This window comes from Chroicocephalus ridibundus, chromosome 4 (genome assembly GCF_963924245.1).
Source record: "Chroicocephalus ridibundus chromosome 4, bChrRid1.1, whole genome shotgun sequence".
In the NCBI taxonomy this organism is placed as follows: domain Eukaryota; kingdom Metazoa; phylum Chordata; class Aves; order Charadriiformes; family Laridae; genus Chroicocephalus; species Chroicocephalus ridibundus.
Window position 1 is genome coordinate 23,058,588 of NC_086287.1, and position 24,448 is coordinate 23,083,035.

At 41.0% G+C, this 24,448-nt stretch overlaps 1 protein-coding gene across 2 annotated transcripts in view; it reads left to right on the forward strand.

Moving 5' to 3' along the window:
* The first annotated feature begins 16,999 nt into the window (after positions 1–16,999).
* EML5 (EMAP like 5) overlaps positions 17,000–24,448 on the forward strand; it is a 104,575-nt gene continuing 97,126 nt past the window's right edge. For both annotated transcript variants that reach the window (XM_063333484.1, XM_063333485.1), the window contains exon 1: positions 17,000–17,196. In XM_063333484.1, coding sequence (XP_063189554.1) covers positions 17,000–17,196 — 197 coding nt within the window. The remainder of the gene's footprint in view (positions 17,197–24,448) is intronic.

Below are 24,448 nucleotides of genomic sequence, written 5' to 3' on the forward strand. Positions count from 1 at the left end.
TAACAAGAGAGCTAAAATCATGTCATTGGCATTTTAACAGATCATTATAGTTTTACTACTTTTGTCTGACCTGAACTATCAATTTGTCCAAGACCCATGAAATGGATATCCAGGCTAGTGAGATCAATGTCAGGTGGAAAGATGGAGAAACAGCAGTGCTGGTCCCAGGACTAGGCTTATTCTAATATGGGAGTAAGTGGCTTGAACTGAAGTAGCAGCTGTAGACAGCTGGGTTTGGGTTGTCCCATGTGGACTGCACAGGTGTATTGGGTTTGCATGGCAAGGTTTTGGTAGCAGGGGTGCTGCAGGGGTGCTACAGGGGTGGCTTCTGTGAAAAGCTGCTAGAAGCTTTCCCCATGTACGACAGAGCCGATGCCAGCCGGCTCCAAGGAGGACCCACTGTGGGCCAAGGCCAAGTCAATCAGTGACGGTGGTAGCACCTCTGGGATAACATATGTAAGAAGGAGGAAAACAACTGCTGTGGAACAGCAGCTAGAGACAGGAGTGAGAATATGTGCGAGCAGCAACTCTGCAGACACCAAGGTCAGTGAAGAAGGAGGGGGAGGAGGTGCTCCAGGAGCCAGAGCAATTCCCCTGCAGTCCATAGTGAAGACCATGGTGAGGCAGGCTGTCCCCCTGCAGCCCATGGAGGTTAACAGAGGAGCAGATATCCACCAGCAGCCTGTGGAGGACCCCACGCCAGAGCAGGTGAATGCCCAAAGGAGGCTGTGATGCCGTGCTGGAGCAGGGTCCTGGCAGGACCTGTGGAACTGTGGAGAGAGGGGCCCACGCTGGAGCAGGTTTACTGGCAGGACTTGTGACCCTGCAGGGGACCCACGCTGGGGCAGTTTGTGAAGAACTTCAGCCCATGGGAAGGACTCACGTTGGAGAAGTTTGTGGAGAACTGTCTCCCATGGGAGGGACCCCATGCTGGAGCAGCGGAAGAGTATGAGGAGTCTTCATCTGAGGAGGAAGGAGCGTCAGAGACAACATGTGATGAACTGACCGCAACCTCCATTCCCTGTTCCCCTGCACCGCTGTGGGGAGGAGGTTGAGAAAATCAGGAGTGAAGTTGGGCCCAGGAAGAAGAGAGGGATGGGGCGAAGGTGTTTTAAGACTTAGTTTTTATTTCTCATTATCCTACTCTGATTTGATTGGTAATAAATTAAACTACTTTCCCCAAGTCGAGTCTGTTTTGCCAATGACTGTAATTGGTCTCTCCCTGCCCTTATCTCGACCCACAAGGTTTTCGTTATATTTTCTCTCCCCTGTCCAGCTGAGGAGGGAAGGGATAGAGCAGCTTTGGTAGGCATCTGGTGCCCAGCCAGGGTCAACCCACCACAACAGGGAAACAGTGATCTGAGTGAAGTCTTTTCAGGGACCCATGCCACCTCCAGTTAAGAAGAGTGGAAAGGAAATAGTACAATATTCTCTGTTCCTTTTCTGTTTTTATGTCATTGTGGGGGTCCGTGTGTGTTGCATTCCCACAAAACATGTAGGAGACTTGCACAAGGAGAGTCACTGTATACCTCAGGTTGGTCAGAAGAGTGAACTGTATTTCTTGTTGCTCTGTCAGACCATCTGCTGTGATACTGCTAGGCAGCGGTGGCTGAGTAACCATTGAGCTGTACGATATTATCCCATTTTGTTTACAAATTCTTTTAAATGGCAAATCCTCCAGCATGTGTTTTATGGTCAGGTTTAGCACGATGAGCAGGATGTGCTATTCAGAGAGATTGTGAAAACTGGTCAAAACCTACAGATTTATTAAAAATACTAACTTGAAGATCCTCCACTTTTGTGTACGTTTATAAGATGAACTGTTTTTAAATTATTTAAATGCCTGCTGTTACTATCTTAGGTAATTCAGCACGTCTGGGCTGCTACTTTTTTTAAGGAACATAACATGAATGGCACTTCCAGTTCGGAGAGACACACTGTGAAGTCAGTATATTAGTTACAAAGTTGTTAGATTAAAATGCCAAACTGGTGTTAGTTGGTTTACTGGAGACAAATAATGCCCAAATGTTTTATACTTGCTGTTTTTAAAAGGCAGTTTTCTTTTGTGAACAGCCCACCACGTCGGTTAAACAGAGGAAAGCAGAGGAGACCAACAGCTCCTAAATTTTATTGATTCTGACACTACCGTCTTAAAAACCTCATAATTATAGTGCTACATGTAATTTTTTCTTTGTGAACACTTATTTTGAGCCTTAATATCTTAATGACTACTTCCAGACTACAAAGTAAACTAAATGTCTAGGGATGCTGAGAATGTTTGATTACAACAGGTTTTTTTAATGATTTCCATTTTGAGATAGTAAATCAAACTGCAACACAATGAAGCAGTGATTGCAGGCAGACACAATGGACTCAGGTTTCCAAGTATTCTGTCAACCTGGGAGCTCTGCATTCGGGTGAGCAAGTGGTGGATTAGTCATAGATATCATCGACTACTCTATGCTCTGGCTCACCTGAGGGCGTTTGGCTTGACAAGGAAACAGTGTTTTCTAGAGAAAATTATGGACGTTCAAGGTGACTTGGCTTTCCAGCAGAAAGCAGTGGAGACCCAGAAAGAAGTATGAAGCTGCATGCTTTATATGGGGGATGAACTTGGAGTTCCACTGATGACTTTTCAGAAGAAAAAAATGAGATGAGGCTGTGTGACTAGAAACCAATGGGAATAAATTGTGAGTCATGTGGAGTGCCAGTATTTGGTCCCTGGTCATGGGAGGATGCCCCCAAAAGCAAGAAAAACAGTAAGCATTTCAAATAGCTCTCCTGGGAGGAGAGGTGGAAAATGAATGCTTTTCATATGAGAGAACTGCTGTATATTTAATCAGTAATACACATATTACTGGACTTCAGCCAAAGTTTTATATCACCAAGATTCTATCTATAACAAGAAAGGTCACAGTCTTCCAAAGTTAGCCTGTTAGATACTGCCATATAGCTTCTCAGCAAAAGAAAGGGGAAGATGGTCCTGGAGCAATTTTTGTTTGTTACGCTGTTGTGAAGGGTGATTATTGCACTTAGTGATCAGGCTTAAGTAATGTTGTCGTATAGTAGCAATTAGATCAAGATGGATCTTCAGCTTTTTTACAATGAGATTTTACAGTGTTACGAATGACAGGAAGTTCTTTTTCCTTCTTTTCAAGCTGTACTGTGCAGGAGGTTTTTGCTCTCTGTTTGGCTGCAGATATGAGAAAGAGTATTTTTCAGTTTCTACGTGATGGTATGCATCTAATTCAAATGTATGAAGCCAGAAAGAGTTGTGGTGGCATGCCTAATTCATCCACCCATGGCAATGTGAACACTCAGAACTAAAATAAAGCAAAATCCTTCCTATACCTTAGATCAAAGTTCAAAGAAAGATGAATCTAATAATTCGTCAGCAATACTTATATGAGGAAGAGCCTTTGACTATTTCCTTCATATAGCTCCAAATGTAAAGCAATTCTGGAAATTTAGCTTTTATCAAACCATTTACTTTCATGGTTTACCTGCCAGCGCGTAGAATAGAAACACACTGTCAGTCTTCTCTTGGTTCCAGATCACATCGCAATTTTATCTGTGTTCCAGAAGCTACACATGGTGCATTGAACATTTCACTGATAAGTTTGTATAAGGGTAGGGAAAAGTGAAGATGGACAGAGAAAGGTGTGCGCACCCAAGTGTCGGCGGTTACAGTACGTGTAAGTCCCTGTTCATGCGTTGCCTCTCTACGCGCACTATTCAGAGGGTGAATATAGACCTGATAATATCTATGATCCTTCTCCATAAAATCTTAGATAGCGTCAATTCTCTGAACTGTGGCACTGTTTTCTTCTCAGAAACGGCTGCCTAAAAAGTATGTCCCGATCCTGGAACTACGTTTCAAAGAAGACTCAATCCAATATTGACAGATTTCTGTACGAGTAGAGCACTGACACATAAAATTGCACAATTCAACTAGTCCTATCTTTCAAGTAAGGCCAATCCCCTGGTGCAGATGTTATCTGCATCCCTCGAGTCCAGTCCTACCTCAGGAGCAGGCATAAAAATGCATTCTGTCTGTCACAGCCTGTTGCTGCTACCAGGTGAGGCTAAATCCCCAAACGTGCTGCTGGTGTGCTTTCTTGGCACGCTTATATCCTGGCCTGTCTGTGGTATTGGCACAGAAATCATCCTATGCGTATCATTTTTGAAGTCTTTTCCACTGATAATGCTGGCTTTCACTTCTTGTGTAGGGGAGTGTCCTGAGCTTTTTAATATGGAGACTCTCTTTATCTTGATTAATGGAATACCCAAATTTGAACCTTTTAACCAGTCTAGTACTTCCTCCAAATAATAATATCTGTGGGTAGCCACATTCCACTTCTCTAACTTATTAAAATCCTGGAATAAGGCACACAAAGTCCCTGTGTCTGTCTTTGTGTGCTTTGTAGAGGCCTGTATGGCAGTCCCCCTCCAGCACGAAAGCTCAAAAGCCAGGAATTAGATTCAGGAGAAGACTACCTTTGGGGACAGAATAAGCAAAATCCATTGCAGCTGAAGTTAGGTCACATACAAAATCGGGAGAAACTTCATACCTGTTCAACTGAGAAACTCACCCTATCCATCTGCCTATGATATTTATTTCCAAATAAATCTGGATCTGAATACTTATTTCTGGTGTGTGTAGAGGCACTCCTGCATACTTTTGTAATTCTCAAACACAGCATAGAAGCCAGATGGGTAGTCCAGCAAGTATTTCTAATACTTGCTACCCACTTTCTGGGACAACAGGATTTGGGAAGCCAGTACATAGCAACTAGTACATTAAGGAATATGTCAAATAAGACCCCATAGAAAAGCTTTACTGGCAGGAATGCAGAAATCCTTGAAGGCACGTGTGAACTCCCTGGCTGACTTGGGATATAAACAAATCGTGATCACGGTTTAGGACTAACTGTAGGGCTGATCGATAGCACTGATTAATTATCCTATGGCATATGAGAAAAAGAGGGGGAATTGCATTGATGGAGGAAGTAAAACAGGAGCTGATGAATAGAGCCACTATAGCTCTGGCTGTCCTTTCCTGGACTCTTGAGTTGCAGTCCTCCCAGACTGAGATGAGTAATGGGAAGAGAGTACAGAGGAATTTCCATATCCTTTTTTCTATGTTTCTCCTAGTTAACAGTAACATTAACTTTTAAATAGACTATCAGCATAGGCAGCCATGCACTTTAGTTAGCCTCAGGTCATTTTGCACAGTTTGACCACAGGCTTGTAAATAGTCTTTTGCATGTCACCTTCTGAGAAGCGTAGATTAATTTAGAATAGTTCATTCCAGCTACATAATTAGGGTGTTTTAGAGCCCTGCTGTAAGGCCTTTGCAGTAGAGGAAAACAAAATTTAGGTTATTTTTTTGCAGTATTTCCTTGAGGGTCTGCTGCTGGCCTCCTGGCCTTTAAAGACTCCTGGTCTTTTTAGTTTCTTTGAAGTCAGGTGAACAGTATTCCCTTTAAACACATATGCCTAATTTAGAGCTGCTGTGTTTGCTCTGGTGATGTGGCCTTCTTAGAAGCTAATGGTACCTGTCTGTTGAGGTATCTGGTACCAACCTCTATTGCAAATGTTGATGCTTATCCCCAAAAAGTGTACCATATGTATTTGGCTGATGCCAACAGTAAAAGGAAAAAGCCCAGGAATTGCCTTTCTGCAGAGCTGAGGTGTATATAAGGCCGATAGCAAAGCCCGATAACAAAGCTGATCAGATACTGGCCTACAGTGCAATCTGCTGCTCCTGCCACCACCTCTGGGCAGTTGTCACTACTGATTCATGTGAACATGAAAAAAGAACTTGTTCCTCTCATTTCCCACAAAGACAAATTCCTGTCTAGTGCATAGTTGTGCAGTGTACCACATACCCCATTTTTTCTAAAGTCGTTCTCTATCTCGAAGTTGGACTGGGTGAGTCTGAGCCAAAGATCAGTGCAAATTTGACTTTGCAAAAGTTTCTACATCAAAGCTTTTTGCTCTCAGAGCCTCATGTGATTGCAACTCTGTACGCTAGTCCTTTGGACCTACGCCTTTCTATGCATGAAATGAGCTACTGGTGACTTGAGAGTTAATCATAGTCATTTAAGCTGTATATGCTAGATCTAAACAGAATTCAGCCAACTGGGCAGCAAATGAGTGTTCTGTGCCCACTGTATGTAGCCCCGCTACACAACTGGCCTGTAAATAACATTTATTTTGTTTAAATAAATCACTCTGCCATCGAATTGTATTTGTCATCATGCTGACAAAAGCCTGGCGAGCCTGTTTGGCTTCTCAGGAGTTTTTTCACGCAGGCTGCAGTACATGAAAAAACTCTTAGTAGCATTCAAATGGATGACATTTGTTGTTGTTGGGGGCGCACAGTCACAGCTTGGGAGACTGAACATGCTGGCCCTCCTCTGCAAAAGTGAGAACATAGTATCTTTCAGGCTCTGGCATTAAAGGTATTATGGATCAGTTTTCAGATCTGGAGCATTTCCTTCATGATGTCATGTATTCAAATATATAATTGACACCGCATTTGAGAACTGGAAGTACTATCACAAGGAAGCTATCCAGTGGCTTACGGAAAGTTAGTGGATGGTTTCAGTAAAATTAGTAGTGATTAAATCTCCATGTTATACATCAGGATTTGTCACATCTGGCATACTCCATAGTGTATGGAGAAAGAATAATTTTGAATGTGTGTGAAACTGCTCAGTTTCTTTCCTATAGCTGAGGGCTAAGATGCTGTTTGAGTACCTTGCTTGAGCTATCTGCATCTTTCACCCACTCTCTCCCAAAATGAGGAAAATTCATTCCATGGAAAGTTGGACAATTTTGGGAATTATACCTCAGATGTACTTAATTTATGGGAGAAGAATAAATTATAAATTTCCCATTTAACACTGGTAGAAAAAAAATCATAATTTAGTAACAGCAGTGTTACGGGAGAGATTGTCTAGGTGGAAGATGGATTTCACTGTGTGAAATGTTACAAGTAGCGTTTATGTGTGATATTACGAAAGGTGGACGTTGCTTGGCTTGAGTGCAATACAGGCTTGTCTGCATTCTTTTTTCAGAAGTTTTGTACTCTCGTGGTTAGTCCCTTCCGTTACTTTAGGTAGAAGTGATGAATTTGCTCATAAAAATCAGATGTCCTCCAACTATAATTAATCCCTCCACGTTCATTGTATCAATGCTATCTTGGGACCATTATAGGTATGTCATATAACTATAGAAATCACCGAGGTTTATTAAAGAAAAGTCATGTGTTTGTCTTGTATAACTATGCACGTTTGTTGTATTAGAAGTGACCTGACCTTAGGTAGTATGTTTTGAGAGACAATTCTCATCTTCTGTGAAAGGACAGGAAATTCAATGGTGCTGCTTTATTTACAGCTGGAGTATTGTGATGATATCACTGTCTCATGGGTAATTTGAACTTTACCTTCATTTATTTGAACCAAGAATGGAAAATTCAGGACTCAGAAGAAAGGGACAGTTTAATTTCTCTTCTGTCTATGGTTTATTCTTTATTTGAAAACTAGATATGCCCAAGACAGGCTACAATAAGAACTCTTATTATAATTATTTCTAAATTAAAATATCAGGGAGCTCTACTGAATATCAGGAATCCATTTTTATTTATCTTTATTCATAAAACACATGCGTTTGTATAATTGCTTTTTATAAAACATGGGTTTTGTTGACATCTATATCTGTGTACTGGATTTGAGTTGTGTTTCAATTAATTGTTCAATTACTTGTCAAGATTAAATATTGCTTAGAGTTTTAAATCTGCTTCGCGTTTTCACCTTTTCTTTTAATACAGCTTTTTTTCTTTCTACTGACAAGGGCCCTTTAAATTGATACCAAATACTGGCTCTGAAAGGACAGATGTCTTTAATGCTTTTCTCGTTTACATACTCCTCCAGAATAAACTATTGGTATGCCTAAAATGATTTGTATTTTCCAAATGTTCTTGTGACTCTTCTGCGTCAGTCTCTTAACATTTAAACTATGAGTATGAGATACATGAATTAGGTTCTTACAAAGCACGTATGGAAGAGGAGAGTAGGACGGGACTCACCGATATCTAAGACCTCTTTCATTTTAAAAACATAGATGCTATAGGCTGACTTTGCCTTTCTCTGTAAGTCTCCCACGGGGGTCTTCTGTGCATCAAGCAATCACACTTGTTTCTTGAACTAGGAATGCTAATTCTCAGGCCTTATCTGCCATAATGAACTCACATTCTTACGATAAAACCAGGAATAGAACCTAAAAATGGTTCCTAGAATTCTGTTGGTATCTTAAAATTTCTTATGCAACTCTCTAGAGAAACGTCCTGTACCTCTCAGTAGCTAAGTCATTCAGATGCAGGCTACTGCTTCTGTCACTTACTCATCTCTCTTAAGATTTAAGAATACAGAAGAAAGATGTAATTTGCTGCTCAATACAATTAACAAGGGCTTGAAAATGAACATTGACATTACCGCATATCTACCTGCAGATTGCCTCAGCTAGAGATGTCTGGCTTGCCTTTGAACAAGAGTTGGCATTCTGAAAGACGACATGCAAAAAGGGTTCATTCTAATGATTCAGATACATTTGATGTTGGGAGAATTGAGAGCAACAGAGCGTAGAGCGAGTTTTGTTTTCTGTGCTTTGAATGAACCTGAACAGGAATACAGATCAGGCCATGCCACATGCCTGCTTTTTGGGAAGGCATATAGTTGTGGCAGAAGAGCACAAAGAGGAAGTCCCCTCTTCACATGGTATTTTCAGCAAGGACCCTGCCATCTGAACTTGAGTTCACATAACTGTTCTTGTAGAACCCATTTCTTACTGACCATAGAAAATTAGAAGTCATGCAAATGAAATTGCATTAAGAGCAGAGTTCTGCACTGAGGCTTAGATTCAGCATCGGGGAATGTAATTTGTAGTAACAGCTGCAGGTTTCATTCTGTGACCAGCCAAGACAACAATATGCATCAATAGCAACTATTGCTATCATCAATAAGAATACTGCTGCTTCTTGCCGATCATACATGATATCCTAACCATGGTTACCATGGTCTAGCTGAAAAGGGATCATCCAGCAGTTGATAACAGAACTTAGGTGGCAATTCTGTTCAGGTCCCAAGCCGTTAATCTTCATATGAATTTAGGTCTGCCCTGTTCTATTTATGCATGGACTGAATACAATCTTTGTGATCAGATCCACACCTCCTCCAGTGTACAGGATGAACAGGATGTTTTCCAAGTGAAATTGTTACCTTCCTTTTTACCTTCAGTGTTTCATATGAGGCACTATTTTAATGCAGATGCCCTGTATGCAGAGCTGAATATAGATTGGTGGTCATCACGCTAGTAGGGATCAATGCAGCTATAAAAAAAACAGTGGCCTATGAAAAAGGCCAGTATGTTATTTCTATTTAAAGATAGGTTGCAAAAAAATGGCAAAGGATCCACTGATGACTGGATGCTTAGGTTAAAGAAACTGGGCTTGACTCCTTCTTTCTTTGAAAGTTTAGATCAGCTAGACTAGCACACTTATGTGCACTGGATCCTAAATATCGAAGTAGAAACCCTGGTAATAATACTAAGTTAACAGTCATATCTGAAAAGCTTGATGTAAAAGGGTTTTCTCATATATATATGTATATATACACACGCATATATGTATATGAAAGCGGTGGAGAGAGAATACAGATCTCTGGCACTCAGTATACTGTATTAATTACAAAGCCATTCCAGCATCATAATTTTTTATATACTGTTAGTTCGCACAAAAAATTAGGTAGGTGTCTTACAAATCTGCTTTCTTGCTTTTAGAAGTGTTAGTCTGTTTTGTTATTAATTTAGCATTTTTAGAGCAAAAATGTGGGAAAGGGATGTATTTTCCTACTGTGAGGAGTGCTTATTTTATAGAGGCTTGTGCACTTAAGTTACACTAAAAATTTATATCATGTAGCAGTCTCTTGCCCATATTTTCTTTTACAATTGGAATTCCTTAAAATGAAGTATTTGCTGCCCTTAAAGTAGGCTTACTTTACTTCAGTCTATAGACTGACTTAAGTGCAGTAGGAGTGTAGGGAACCAGCCTACAGAACTGAGCATCTAAATCAGAGAATGATTTAAGTTGGAAGGGATCTTTGAAGGCTGTCTAATTCAACCTCCTGATCAAAACAGGGTTAACTTCAAAATTGGATGAGGTTGCTTAGGGCCTTGCCCAGCTGACATTAGAGAATCTCTGAGAATGGGGAAACCACAACCTCTTTGGGCCACCTGTTCCAGTCCCTAACCAATCTGTTGCAGTGCTTAGTCAAATCTGATAGTATGGTGTCATATAATGAGATGAATTAATTCAAGGTTTGCATTCCACTGCTGGATTAATAGTGCTATGCGATTTTTTAAGTTTGTCAGCATTATGAGAGTTAATACTGTTACTTTTTTTAATGTTTACATATTTTATTTCTTTCATTTTTTCTGAATATTATCACTGGTAAATGATGTCAAATTTGATAAACCTGCATTATTGCATGTTGATTCTATGTAGTGACTTACAACTAAGCTCTCTCATGATTCCTTTTGACAGCTAAGCTTTTTGAGAGCTTTTGCAAAGTCAGTACTGTGCATATCTTGAAAACCTTGTCAACTACTGTGTAAAAAGATGTCATCTTGACCTGACAATTTTTAATCTAATAATTAGCACCAGCCCACAGAAATATTAATTCGCCCCCCCAAAAATATTAACACCATCCTTTGGGGTTGATCATCCTACTATCTACAGCTACCCACATCCTACAACTATCCTAGTTGTAAAGAAAAAATTGAAAACAGGTAGAAAAATTACCACTGCATGCAAACAAGGTGTTGCTCCACATTGTTTTTGATCATATCATGAGATGGAGCAAGAGATAGCTGTCACATCAGTAGAATTTAAAATAAATTGCATTCTATATTTAGTTTCATCAAGAGTTGAAATCAATTGATTTTGAGAGTTCAGAATCAGATTTTCATCATAACTCTATTGACGGAAAATCCATTGCTACTTAATCAGACTCTTTATGCGCCTGATTTAAGCCTGTTTAGCTTGTCATATGTCGTATCAAGTGCTGGTGCTTGATACAAGTTCTTCAAATCACCTAGATGAATGACTTCAGTACACATAATTGTGCATAAAATGCAGGCTGAAAAAAGCTGTTTAGATCCAAGTGTGTGTGTGTGATGACTAGAGCCATGTTGTGTAAACACAATGTCATTGCTGAAAGAAACCGAATGCTCCATTGAGTGGTTTCAAAATGCATTCTGGTGTCAGATTGTTGGCAGTCTGAAATACAGTAGTTTTTTATTGTTTATAGACTAAAAAGATTTTTTTTAGTGAACCGTTCTCATGTGCTAACAAAAGGTTTAGGGACAATTTTTGAAGTTTGTGATAGACATTTTAAGAAAGAATACAAATGTTACCGCTTATCTTCTGAGACCAATATTAAACATCATTTTACTACAGCAACTTCAAATCTGGAACTAAATGTAGAAGTTCTTTTGCATTTATTTGGAAAAAAATATGTGCTGTGATGTAAATTCTTAGACTGAGATTTTTACTATTGAAATCATGGTTGAAACCCTTCTCTCAGTTTCAGAAGAGAAAGGATTTGAACTTTGGATTATAGGAGACACCTAAAATAAGATCTTTTGGTAAAAATGTCCCAGCTAAGGAAGCCAGTATATGGTTTTCAGTAATTGTGTTCCCTCTGCAGTTTCAGCTGGTATTGTTTACTGATGTACTTGCATCACTTCCTGTCCTAAACAGATTTATTTATGCTTTAGAATGTCCAGAAGAAGTTGTTGCTTTCTATACTAATGATGAATGAATTTAATTTCAATAATGTTTGTATCTTTCCCATCCCTTTACCAGCCCTATGTTAGGAAACCATTATGTGAGGACGTCTAAATCAAATTTCTGTGAATAAATGTATTGCAGCCCTAGTTACTGTCTGCATTGTGAAAATTACATGTTCATTTTCTTTTCAATAGGATGCCTATTTCTCCCAGTGCCCAGAATGAATGTTTACCAAATGAATACTATTCCTATGATTATCAAGGTGTAATTTATCTTGCATAAGTAGGACAAATTAATATACGTAATATTTAATTTCATACACATATAATTGTTTTATTTTCATTTGAACCATTGTATCTAGTTTATCAGTCAGTACAAAAAGAAAATATATGGATTCATAGTTACCAAGTTTATAATAGAACTTACTTTTAAAACGGTTACAGTATTGGATGATGCTTCAACACAGGACACGGTTTTAAAGAGCAATTGCATTTTTCTCTTCAGAGCATGTCAGCTACAACATTTTGAAATTGTCAGAATTTTTGGAGGTACAGTATAATGTACTTGTGGCTTGTTGCTCTTTAGCTCATCATTTTACAGCACCTTGCTACAAAGATATCTCCTTCTGTGACCATACCCTTACATATTCTTATATTTCCCAGACTCTTCTGTGTTGAGATGTGAAGAAATCAGTAACCATTTTTCTGTGCCATTTTCTTAACCTTAATTGGTTCCTTTACTTCTTGATGATGCAGCAGACCTGCTGATTATTTTCCAGGCTTACTACTTCTAATGTTTCTTTACCAAATATTTATCTCTCTTGTGTTAATTTAATAATATATCTTAGTCCTTTCAAATTTCTTAATAACTTGCAACTTATGTGATGGCTGATATGGTATACAATTTCTTGTTAAATTTTCCATTTTCTGAAGGAGAATTAACTCAAATAGTGTTTGAGTTTGCGATGCTGTCTGTTTTCCTTGACTTCTTATTTTTATCCAGTAGTAAACACACCTTTGTGATCCTTTGTGTTTACCTCAGTGCTATTAAATGGTTGCAGGTAATTCCCATTACTTTCTTTCTTAAATAGGTTCTTAGTTTTGCAAAATATTATTTTCAGACATTGTGTTCCCATAATACACTGAGACCTTTTTATCCCCGAGGATGTTGAAACTAATGTTGTCACTGTTGCTCATCTGTTTCATATTATATAATTACTACTTGAACCAGCTACTCTGTATTACTTAGGACTTAACAGAGAATAATCCCTCATCTTGTGTGCTCTGGAATTAGCTGTTCCAAGAGCATTTGTTTAAGAAATCACTTCTTTAAGCCTTGTTCCACTTAGCAGAACATGAGATACATTGCAAATATATTTACAATATGCTAGGAAGCACATCTTCTTATGTGTTGTGAGACATTAAAACGCTGCTTATTTGATTTTATTTAGAGAAGTGATGTACTCGTGTCACTCTATACTAATGAAACATAATTTGCAGTGAGGTATCTGACATCATAGGAAAAATACAACACCCAGCTGAGGCAAAACAGGTAAACACCATGTTTCATTTGTAAAATACCTTACTGGAAGCACAAAAAATGTCTTATTTGGCTAAAAGCTCGTTTATTTCCCACTATAACAGTAGGTCTAATAAAACATACCTTTCCTCGCCCAGGGAATACAGCATGGCCTCACGGATCCTGCTTACAGAGATCAGCACCGCGGACAGCGACAGCCCGTCCCGGGCCAAACCCCGAGGTCAGCACTACGGACAGCTCCGGCTCGGCGGTGCCCGTCCCGCCCGGGGTGCGGGGAGGGAGGGGGGTGCGGCGTGGGGTCACGGCTCCAGAAGAGCTCGACAAGGCCACGCTGGGTCTGTGTATCTACCAAGAAAGAGAATGGAGAGGGGACTGGTGTCAGGGTCTTAGTGTATATGAATACAAGAATATAACACCGATGGAGGGATGTCATGGGTCCTGGCGGTTCCTGAAGTGACTGCCCTGTACCAACGATACCATGTGGAGATGTTGAGGCTAGCAGAAGTCAAAGGAATTATTTGCGTCAGAGCTGAGTGGGAACGCTAGACAGAGTAAGGGTAGACAAAGAGGTTGTGATACTACACTGCTTCCAATTCCCGGCAAAAAAATAGATGCTGAGCGTGTAAAATTTCACTTGCACCCCTTATCCGTAGGCATAAGGTTAGCAAACTACAACAATGAATAGTTTCCCTCTTGACATTTCCTCACCTTAGAGATGGTAGTCAATTCCAGAACAATTAAAAGGAAATATTGGCTGTTTGTGTGGTGTGTGACATGCAGTTATTCCCATCCTCCTTGGATTGCATATACGTAGTTTTTCTGACTACAGTTTTGGGTTCTGCTGTTCATTTCAGGAAATACAATCTGCAACTTCCAGTTAGAGCCAATGTCATATTAAAGTCTCTTTCTGCTTGCTGTTTTCTCTTTTCAGTTTTAGTAACCGCGGTTTTGGAACGTGGGGCTGAAAACAGCCTATTCACTTTCACTAACCAAATACTCGCTTGTTCTAATTTCTGAGTTGCAAGTAAAACCACAAGATTAAAATTTTAGCTCCAATGAAGTTAATAGCGCACATTAGTATTGATCTCAAGAGGTCCAGAATTTCACTTTAAGGAATAATCCAACAAAAGTATACATTTATATAGAGTAGAAGGAAGTAGAGACACCATAAATTATGTATTTTTGTACATTTGTGTTTAAATATGCAATAAACATGCAGTAAAGAGAAAATTAATATATTCTTGATTTATACCACAAAAGTACTCCCAGTTTCAAATGAGCTTTTACAACAGCAGAAGTCAAATATGTATCAAATGCCTATGTCTGCTGACAATCCAATTAACATTTAAAAGCTTGAAACAAGTTATTTTGGTCATCATGTACATTTAGTATTTGTCAAACCTCCTTTCTCATAAGCTTCAGCTTATGCAGGGAACAGCCTTGCAGTTGTAATCTCATTTTTAGCCTCAATATGTTTGTAATGTTATGGAACCGCACAAAATCTTACCAGCAGTTTGATGAAAAGTACAGCGATATTCAAAACATTCTGTGGAATTCAAGGGGAAGAAACGCAGAAATGCAAATTTTTTTTTTTTGTTTTTCAACAGGAAGCCAGTGTTCATTTCCCATATTATTTCCAGAATAAGACTAAGCATCATTGTTATAGACTTTTTCTGTAACCAGCTTTCCCATGAAAAGAGCTGGTATAGCAACATGGAACAGCCATGCAGAGTTAACATCATATTAGAAAGAGTCTTGTACTTCTAAGACGAGCTAGTTGGGAATTTTCCAGTCTGTTTCCCTGGTTAGTCTCCCACCCTGGGGACTCCTGAGAAACTGCGGCTACCTGAGTTCCAAGGTGCTCTGGCTGTTTAGGCAGCAAACAGAAGGGAAAAAGAGTGCTTACGATTTTTGTGGAAGTAACATTTGCTTTACCTGTTGGTGAATTTTTACAACTTTTTATCCTGATTAGGGATAAAAGCCCTTCAAAAAATTTAAACTTTTCGTTGAAAGGGGAAGTTTCCTTGGCTGTATATTTGTGTCAAGTTTCAGGCTCTATGAATCTCTTTGCAGACCTGTGTTATGTGCCTTGGGTTGTTTTCAGTAAGTGTGTAGGGCTGAGTGCTGCATCTGATCCTGGTGTCATGAAAACCCTTATTGTTAGAGCTTGAGAAAAATACAGTCTCTTGGTGTTCCAGACTGTGAAAATATGAATTCTTCTAAAACAGTGAAAAGAATAATATAGTCTTACGTTTACTCAAGACAGATTTAAGAGGAAGAACTCCCACTAATTAAAATGTAAATAAAGTAGCAGGGAAAAATGTCTCCAAGGTGATGTAACAAGTCATAAGCAGATGTTTTGTGGAAGAAATGTTAATATGACTAACAAAATAGTAGAAGAGAAACGGAAGTTAAAGAAATGGAGATTTAAAAAGAAATCCTGACAAAATACATTCGCTTGGAAAGCCAACTCTGTACTGAAAGTCATAGGAAAATGATTGGGTTTATTTTTAATTGTCAAACCAGACTAGTTATTGAGGAGCTTTTAGAACAACTATTGAAGTTTATATAGTGCAAAACTGTTTGCGTGATCATGTAACGTACACTTATTTAGCCAGCTAGGTCCTCTACAGTGTGACAAAGCTGGGAAGGAGCAGGTTCTCCTGACCAAAATTTTGGATGTGGTGGGGGGGAAGTGGGCTCCCCTGTCTGTGGGACTGGAAAACGGTGACTTTGTACACTTTTACACTTTCCCGTGTAAAACACTTTGAGATCTAAGGACGAAAGATTGTCGTGGGGAAATTAAGGCACGAATGGGGAAGTGACTCTTGTGCCGTCTGTGAGGCAAGCGGTGGGGTCAAAGGGTTAAATATTAGCTATTAAAAACTACAGTTGGCGTTTTCTCCTTGGATGAAATGCAGCTGGGTGCCGCTGGGCCCTCAGGGGGAGCGGGGCGGGGGGTGGTTTCCACACTCAGCTGAAGAAGGGCCTCACCCAGCCCCGGTGGCTGCCGAGCACCCGGCGGCAGCGGGTCGACAGAAAGGCGAGGAACGCGCACATCCCCCAAAGGGGCAGTAAAAATATAAAACTACATTTTGCAGGGGGGAGAAGACTTAGAAAAAAGCCCCCCTCCCCCCCTCAAAACCCAAAGAAGGCGCGATGGCGAAGCCCGTTACCTCCTGCCCCCTCCCCGCGCCGCCATCTCCTCGCGCCCCCGCGTGCCTTTCCCGCCGTCGCCGCCGCTCGCGCGGCCGCCTGAGGGCGCTGCCCTCCGCGCAGGCGCAGAGCGGGGGGCAGGCGGGGAAGCGGGGGGGGCCGGAGCGGCGCCGCGCCGCGCCCTCGCTTGGCGTCCCGGGCGGTGTCTCAGTGCAGCCATGTCTGGCGGCGCGAGGCGGCGAGGAGGGCTCGGTCGGCGGCGCCCTCTGTGAGGCGGCGGCGGACGAGTGGCGGCGGCGGGCATTCATGTCGGCGGCCAGGGATTAGCGCGGCGGACAGCGAGCCGAGCGGAGTGGGGCGGCCCACCCGTCGTCGCCCCCTTCCCGCGGGGTCTCCGGCGGGAGAGAGCCGTACCCGGCTGGCGGGGGCGGGGGGTGGGGTGGGGGGGACATGGCTGACCGGAGCGCGCCGAGCTGCCACCTGCGGCTGGAGTGGGTCTACGGTTACCGGGGTCACCAATGCCGCAACAACCTCTACTACACGGCGGCCAAGGAGATCGTCTACTTCGTGGCGGGGGTCGGTGTGGTCTACAGCCCCCGGGAGCACCGGCAGAAATTCTACCTGGGGCACCAGGACGACATCATCAGGTACCGCCGCGGGCCGCCGGGCCGCATCCCGACGCGGGCCGCGGTCCCCTCCGAGCGCCCCGGCCCCATGGCCCGGCTAGCCCCCCTGCCCGCTCCTCCCAGTCCCTGGGGAGCGGGCATTATCCCCTCGCCGCCGCCTGCCCCAGGTGCCGTCCCGGGCTGTGCCGGCAGTCCGCCTCCCGCGCCCAGTAAGCGGGGTGGGGATCCGGGGAGCGGATCGAAATACATCAAGGACAGTCAGCGCTTCCTCACATCCCCCCCGCCTCCCTCGACCGGGCTTCGCCGTGGGTAGAAACAGCCTGGAAATGGGTTTAACGGGCCGCGTCGTGTCTGTTCCCCCCCGCCGCCACCGGTGCGCGGTGCCGAAACTTGTACGGGCGGTTGTGCGGCGGGGTGGCCCGCACGGCACGGCAGCCCCGGGGTCGCTGCTCGGTCCCCGGCCGGCCCTGAATGTCAAAGGGCCGGCGGGAGGAGGAGAAGGAGTAATCTCGCCTGTGTGCCCTGGAGTTCTTGGGCTGCGGAGGAGGTTAATCTGCAGCAGGTAGAGACCTTCTGCTCGCCTTTGGAAGGCGGCGATTACGTGGGGAATTAGTGGCCTGCCTGTAACTCGTGCAACTTTTAGGGTAATCTTGAAAGATCAGCCTTTCTTGCGAAATTGCGGCTTCTCCTATAGAAGCTCAGTGGTTCACCTGGCAGGAAATGTTATCAGGTGCTGAAGTTCATTAAAAAAAAAAAAATTATAAACTGATGTTGCAGAAGAAACGTGCTGGTGTTATTTCTGAAATGTATTTGCATGGTAAGGATGCCGTTGTAAGCCCAGTGGTGGTGTGAGATCAATGAGAGAATTTGAGGAGTGTGAAGGGCAGATGTGAGCCTGAGTCATCAATCCTTTCCCTTCCAGTAGGTGTCATTGCGGATGGTTTTTAAATTCTAATTTCCTTTGCTCTTCCTGTAGGGGTGAGAGCTAGCATAGACAATTTTGTAGGTAGTTTACAGCACAAAATTTCTTTTTCTGATGGTTGGTGCTCCAAGGTGTATCTTCTGTACGTGTTACTCATATGAGTAACAGGTATTGCCTGTAGAGAGCAAAATAGATGCTGTGTCTTTCATTTAAGCTTTTAGACATAGTAGAAAACTTGGTGATAATGGCCGCAGTTTTTTCTTTGTTTAAATCTTCGTGAAGAAATTAAAGTAGTTTTGGAGTATGGCTGTGAATGTCCCTTAGAAGGGTGTCATGTCTATAGTGTATTTCTCCTTGGTGCTAAAAAAGCAAAGAAAAAAGTAGGCAGACAATGTACCGTTATAGACCGTTGTACTAGGGGTGTGAATCACAAGTTTGAATCACTGTTATTTGCATCATTTAATGCTATAACATTCTCATTTAATCCAGGAAAAAGTGTTCCTTAAGAACTGCTTGCTGTCTCTGATACCAGCATTGCAGGAAATCCAGATCTACAACTTCCCATTGTGCTGAGGAAGCGGTGGCTCATTACTTGCTCTAATCTAAAGTCCAAGGTTGCCGTAGTGTAATACTACACATTTAATACCATGTATTCGTAAGCGCTTCCAAATGGCACCATTCATTTCAGTTGGACTTCTTATAGTAAAAGAATAACGTGATTTGAGCTACAACTGGGAAGTTGTGTTTTCCTGTGGTAACAGTTTTTTGCTCACTCTCTCTCCGTTTTGGTACAATGTGCTACATTTGGCCAAAATGTGACAGAACTCATTATTCAGAATAGTACTAAACAAAAAAAAAAAAATCTGTCAAAAGTCAGCAAACCAGAGAGAAAGAATATAATGACTTTATCTGATTTGCATGGGGATGTACTTTGATTTGTATGGTACCATGACCCGCCGCACTGGAGTTTCTCCTGCTTTAACTTCTGCTGATGTTGAGAGAATGTAATTCTAAATATGTTAAAGTATTATGGTTTTATGCCATTATAATTTTGCATGCTTCTTAAATGCCAAAGCTATACAGAAATGTTAGTATGCTTAAAGATGAATGTTCAATTTAAAAGCAACGTGGCTATTTCTAATCGTAAGATTAGACTTGCAGTGATTAGTGTTTCACTTGCTGCCTGTTCTAAAAGCAACATGGTACCATTTAAATGTCATCATCCCATACTTTTCCTGACTAAACTTGGGTACCTGGACACGTTAGTTCTCAATATTTAAAGCCGTCATTGTAGGAAGGTCAAGTATTAAAAATGGATTTTTAAAATACCAGAACACAGGAGCAAAAATGGGATTATATAACACAGTGATGGGTGTTACTAATTTTTCTGTTGGAAGGTAGCAAACTCAACTGTCATATTGCAAAAAAAAAAATATTTTGTGTTTTAATAGGCTCAGCAAGTACCATCTGAATGCTGAGGCATCTGTGATGTTTCAGTAAAAGCAAGGAGAAGACTGAGTGTCTTTTTACAAGTATGGGATGTCATTTGTGAAAGCAGGTCTGGTGTCTGAAAATCTTACATATTTAAAGAATCAAAATTCCATGAGCACAGCTCCATAGCTACAAAGACTAAGCAGTATATATTGCATGCTACATGGTGGTATTATTAGTACTCTTCATTATGAGAACTTTTATATCATTAGCATGCTTTGGATGACATTTTAACTTTAAGCATCAGTCAGGAAGAGAGGAATTGCAATTCTTAAGTCAGAAACCGGTTCTTTACCTTTAATATAGAAAACAGTATTAGATTAATGGACAGCTAGAGGATATTTTCCTTTGGAAAATTTCTTTCTCGCATTAGCAGTTAGTCTTCTGCTTTGAAATATTACCTCCTTTTATTAAACAAAACCCTATAAACCTGCTGTAAGATTTTTAATATGATTAGATCTTTTAACGTATTTTATTTCCAGTATAAATGTCTAATCTCAATTTTAATCACAGTGTCCACATCCCCCGCCCCCCCCCAGCCTCAGTTAACTGTGTACTTTAAATACGAGAGCTCTCTTTCAGTGTTTTGTCCCTTGGATCTATCAAACAGTCTTTTGGAATAGAAGAGGGTAATTAGGATGACTTGGGGCCTCTTTTATTAATCTGTTTTTTTAATTGAACAATCTCAGTCATTCAGCTCAAATCTGTCTCTAAAAGGACTTCTCTTGGTTTCTGGTGAGCTTCGTTTTTTAGCTTTGTTGTTTTTTTTTTTTTGTCTCTTCTGAGAATTACTTTCCAGAAAACAACCCACTATTCTGGAGGATAGAGTGTATCATGCTTTTGATCTTATTTATCTACTGTTTCTTATGCATCTGCACATTTTTATTGTTGAGGTCTTGAGCGTGTGCGGGCACTTGTGGAATGTGTCAGTTAGATGCAGAAGCGCTTTGGAAATTTGCATCTTTTGGGAGTCCTGATAACTGAGGGTTTTTTTCTTGCATTTTTAGGAGTAAATAAGGAGGAAAATCTTGTACATGAAATCTCAGGTGACTTGCTTTGATAGTACTATCCATTGCCAGCAGCATAACTTGGATGTCCGCTGTTGTGTTTGCAGAAGATAAGAGCCCTGATCCAGCCTGGGCTGTATATATGTAGGAGATACTGATTTTGAATGAGCATTTGAATTATTCCTGTGAGTTCTGTAGGATTCCATAAATCACCAGACTAGCTTGTGAGGTGTAGATTGGTTTGCTTCACTGTACAGGAGGAAGAAACAGTGTCTTCAGGTTAGATCTTTCCTTTGTTCTCTCTTTAGAATTTTAATGGTTTAGAGGAACATTGGTTATTTAATTTAGGCTGACCTTCCCTTGTCTGAGAGATTTTAGGGGGATCATATTTAATCCTGATCTGTATAAAGATTTCAGAAGATGCCACCTCAGAGTATTAACTTGTCATACTGGAAACTGGTGCTCGTGTTGAGCTAGCCCAGACAAGTAAGGAGCCTCAAGTGTGTTTGTGTACTTTGCTTTCTCTGGTGGAAGGTGAGAAAATTGGAAACTGTGAAGTCATTTGCCTTTTTAAATGGCTGTCTGCTGGCAAAAGCCTTTGATGTTACTGGGACCATTCTCTGTGCTGACATGCTCCAAGGAGACTTTTAGAATAATTTTTCCTTTTGATGCGTTTTTTCCTTTTTCCTTTTTTTTTTTTTTTCTTAATGCTAGCCCTGTGACCATATTTTTCTATGAGCTTCAGAGTATTGCAATTTTACTGGGACTTAACTTTTCACCTGGCATTGATGATGCTATTGAAAAACAAAAGAAAAGCCTAAGATCAAACAAGTGCATCTTTTTGACATCTTCAGTAGACTTGGCAAAAATGCGCATTTTGCTTTCCATGATGTCAGTTCTTCAGTTCAAACTTTAGCACTCGTTCATAAGTCTGTCCTTGTGCACGGTTATCTCTGTGCTGGTGCTGGTATCCCTCTCTTACTTTTTTTAATATCCATCATATGAGTTAGTTGGCAAATAATAGTGCTGTTGTATATTCTCCTTAGAACCTTATCCCCAGTAAACTGTGACTATTTGATTATGATGTCTGTTATACATTTGGGTTTTGTCGCTAAAGGTAGTAGATGGCGCATCTCATACTAGAAAAAATGCTTGAATTTCTGCTGATAATGCCATCTCTAGCTCTGCTGTAGAGCAACCATAGGCTGTGTCTAATAACTTCATTTCCTGACTTGTCTAGATATCTGTGTATTTTTCCTTGTCTAGCACTAAGTAAGGGGAAAGAAATCATGCATCATCTGCCCTAGGACTCATGCGGAGTTCTGTTTTTAGGGCAGACATAACTTAAAAAAAATAATTCAGAAAACATTAAAATTCTTTACTATTAGGAGTTCTGGTACCAGAAACTAACAGATCCCCTGCTACAAAGACAGAGGAGAAAGAAGGGGAATTGTAGAGAGGGGAATTGTTTGCTTACAGAAAGCGGAGGTGTACGCAAGACAGGTAGAAAGAATGACAAAGCATTTCTCTGTACTCTGAGAGATATAGGGTTTGGCTGTTTTCAGTAAAATACTTGTCTAAATCATAGCTTTTGTTAAGACAGTTTTTCTTATTTGTTGCTGTGAACTCTGTAGGAATCATCTTGGACTTTGTTTCCCAAGGAGCAAAAAGAAGCAGCCAAACCCTGGCCACTCTGAACTGTGGTCTTTCTGGGTGCTTTATTTAAGACCGTCATATTTTTATACTTCAGAATTTGGTTCAGTTCACAAGAGATTGTCCTGCCTGAGGTTCTGTGATCTTGCTCCTGTATTCCAAGGCAAAATAAATAATTTTTTTTTCTAGTGTCAACATTTCTGATGTTCTAGTGAAAATCAAAACCACTAAAATCACGTCTGCTCCCTGGTGTTAGTGCTGCCCACAGCTCTGTTTGAAGGAGATTTTTCTATCTATTGTTTCACCCTCAATGTTAGTCTCACCATCAGCATCTTAGAAATCATTGAACTCTGCCAGCTGCTTTCTAAGACTGCTACTAGATAACGCTCTTCAGGAGGCAGGTCCAGGCTTCCTCTGTGGGGCTGTCAGCTGTGGTTAGCAAACAGAAATTCTAGCAGTGCAGCGATTAGTCACATTGTAGTTTTGAATGACGACTCCGGTCATTTCCTCATCCTCTCTTTTTGTTAACTATGCGTTGTTATGACTTCGGATGACTAGCTGTTGGACTTTTTCTGTAAAAATGCTGCATGTTTCTTCCACCTCATTGTATCATTCTGCCTCTCTTTGTTCCTTTTTCATTAGATCCATGTCATGAGAAAACCTTATGAAAGAAGAGAATATCTTTTCTCAGAAAAAGAGTCAAACAGAAAGTGTCACAAGAATGTAGAGGGAAATTATTTTATTTCCATCTTTTCTGCTTGTCCAGTAGACGGCCACCCTGAGATCCATCCTAGTTCTCCAAAACCTCAACAAATAATTCAAATAATTGAAAGTTAGGGTATCTGCTGTCAGGTTTATTGTCTTGTTCTTGTCTGGAATAAATGGTGGTGTGTCTCTGACCTAACTCCAGATGACAGCACAAATGTTAAGCAATAGACATGTGCAGCTACAAATTTTATCAGATGAAATTCTATCAGTTGGTTTGGCAGCAGATCTATGAATATTCACCAGGAATGTCACGAATAGTTGTGTATTTTGAACTCCAGGGAATGTAACTGAATGTATACCACAGTTGCCACATGAGGAGAAATTTCTCAGTTATTCATTACATCTGCAACCCCTTCCATCCTTTGAATTACTAATGTGAGACAGGAAAAAAGGCTTCAGCATGTTCTGGTGAGGAATTCTTTGTATGCCCTTGAATTCTATGCAGTCCAGATCTTTCTTTCTAGATGATAACTCCGGTTTTTATTTATATGCAGAAGTGTAATCCCCAAATTATTTCAATAATCTTAGTCTTTGAAGAAGGCCAGTCATCCGGCTTTGGATTCTCTAATAACTTTACCGGAGGAAAACAGGAGTAAAATCCATCTTACGGTTATGCCTCAAATGTGAAATGAGTCATGTGTGGAAACACCTCAAAATGTTGTTTTTATAATACTTGGGAAACCTACAAGGTGCATACATTCTGGATTATTAGGGATAGTTCTGGGAAATCAGTCTTTGTTCTTAAGTCCCAAAGGAAGTCTTTGGTAGGAATCTTTCCCCTCTGCTGAGCACTGGTGAGGGCACACCTGGAGTACCATGTCCAGTTCTGGGCTCCCCAGCACAAGAGAGAGATGGTGCTACTAGAAAGAGTCACATGAAGGGCCACAAAGATGATTAAGGAGCTAGGCCATCTCTCCTCAGGAAAGGCTGAGAGAAAGGGTCAGAAGGGATCTAATCAATATATGTAAATATCTGAAGAGAAGATGTAGAGAAGGTGGAGCCAGGCTCTTTTCAGTGGTGCGCAGTGACAGGTCAAATAACTTTCCAAGCAAAAATCACAATTGGAGCCCCAAACTGAACCGTAAGGGCTTCCAAAATTGGAAGTTCAGTTCCAAAGCTTCCAAAGGATTTTGACTATAAACGTCCATTTATGATCTTCCCACATGCAAATTCAAGTAAAAAGAATTTCATGTAAGTCTGTAGTTGAGAAAAATAGTTTTGAAATTATTTTTTCTTGAAAAAAATCAGACATTGAGACTAGATTGTGGTTTTTTGATATGCAATGGAATGTTTACTGTGAAACCTAATAGCTTTAATAGTTTGTTTTCTGCAAAGAGCAGGCTTTGGAGTGTGTGCTGGTGCGTTCCTGCTTCAACGTGACAACTGGGGTTTATTCTGTGTTCACAAGTGATGAGGAAACCATGTTCTTGCT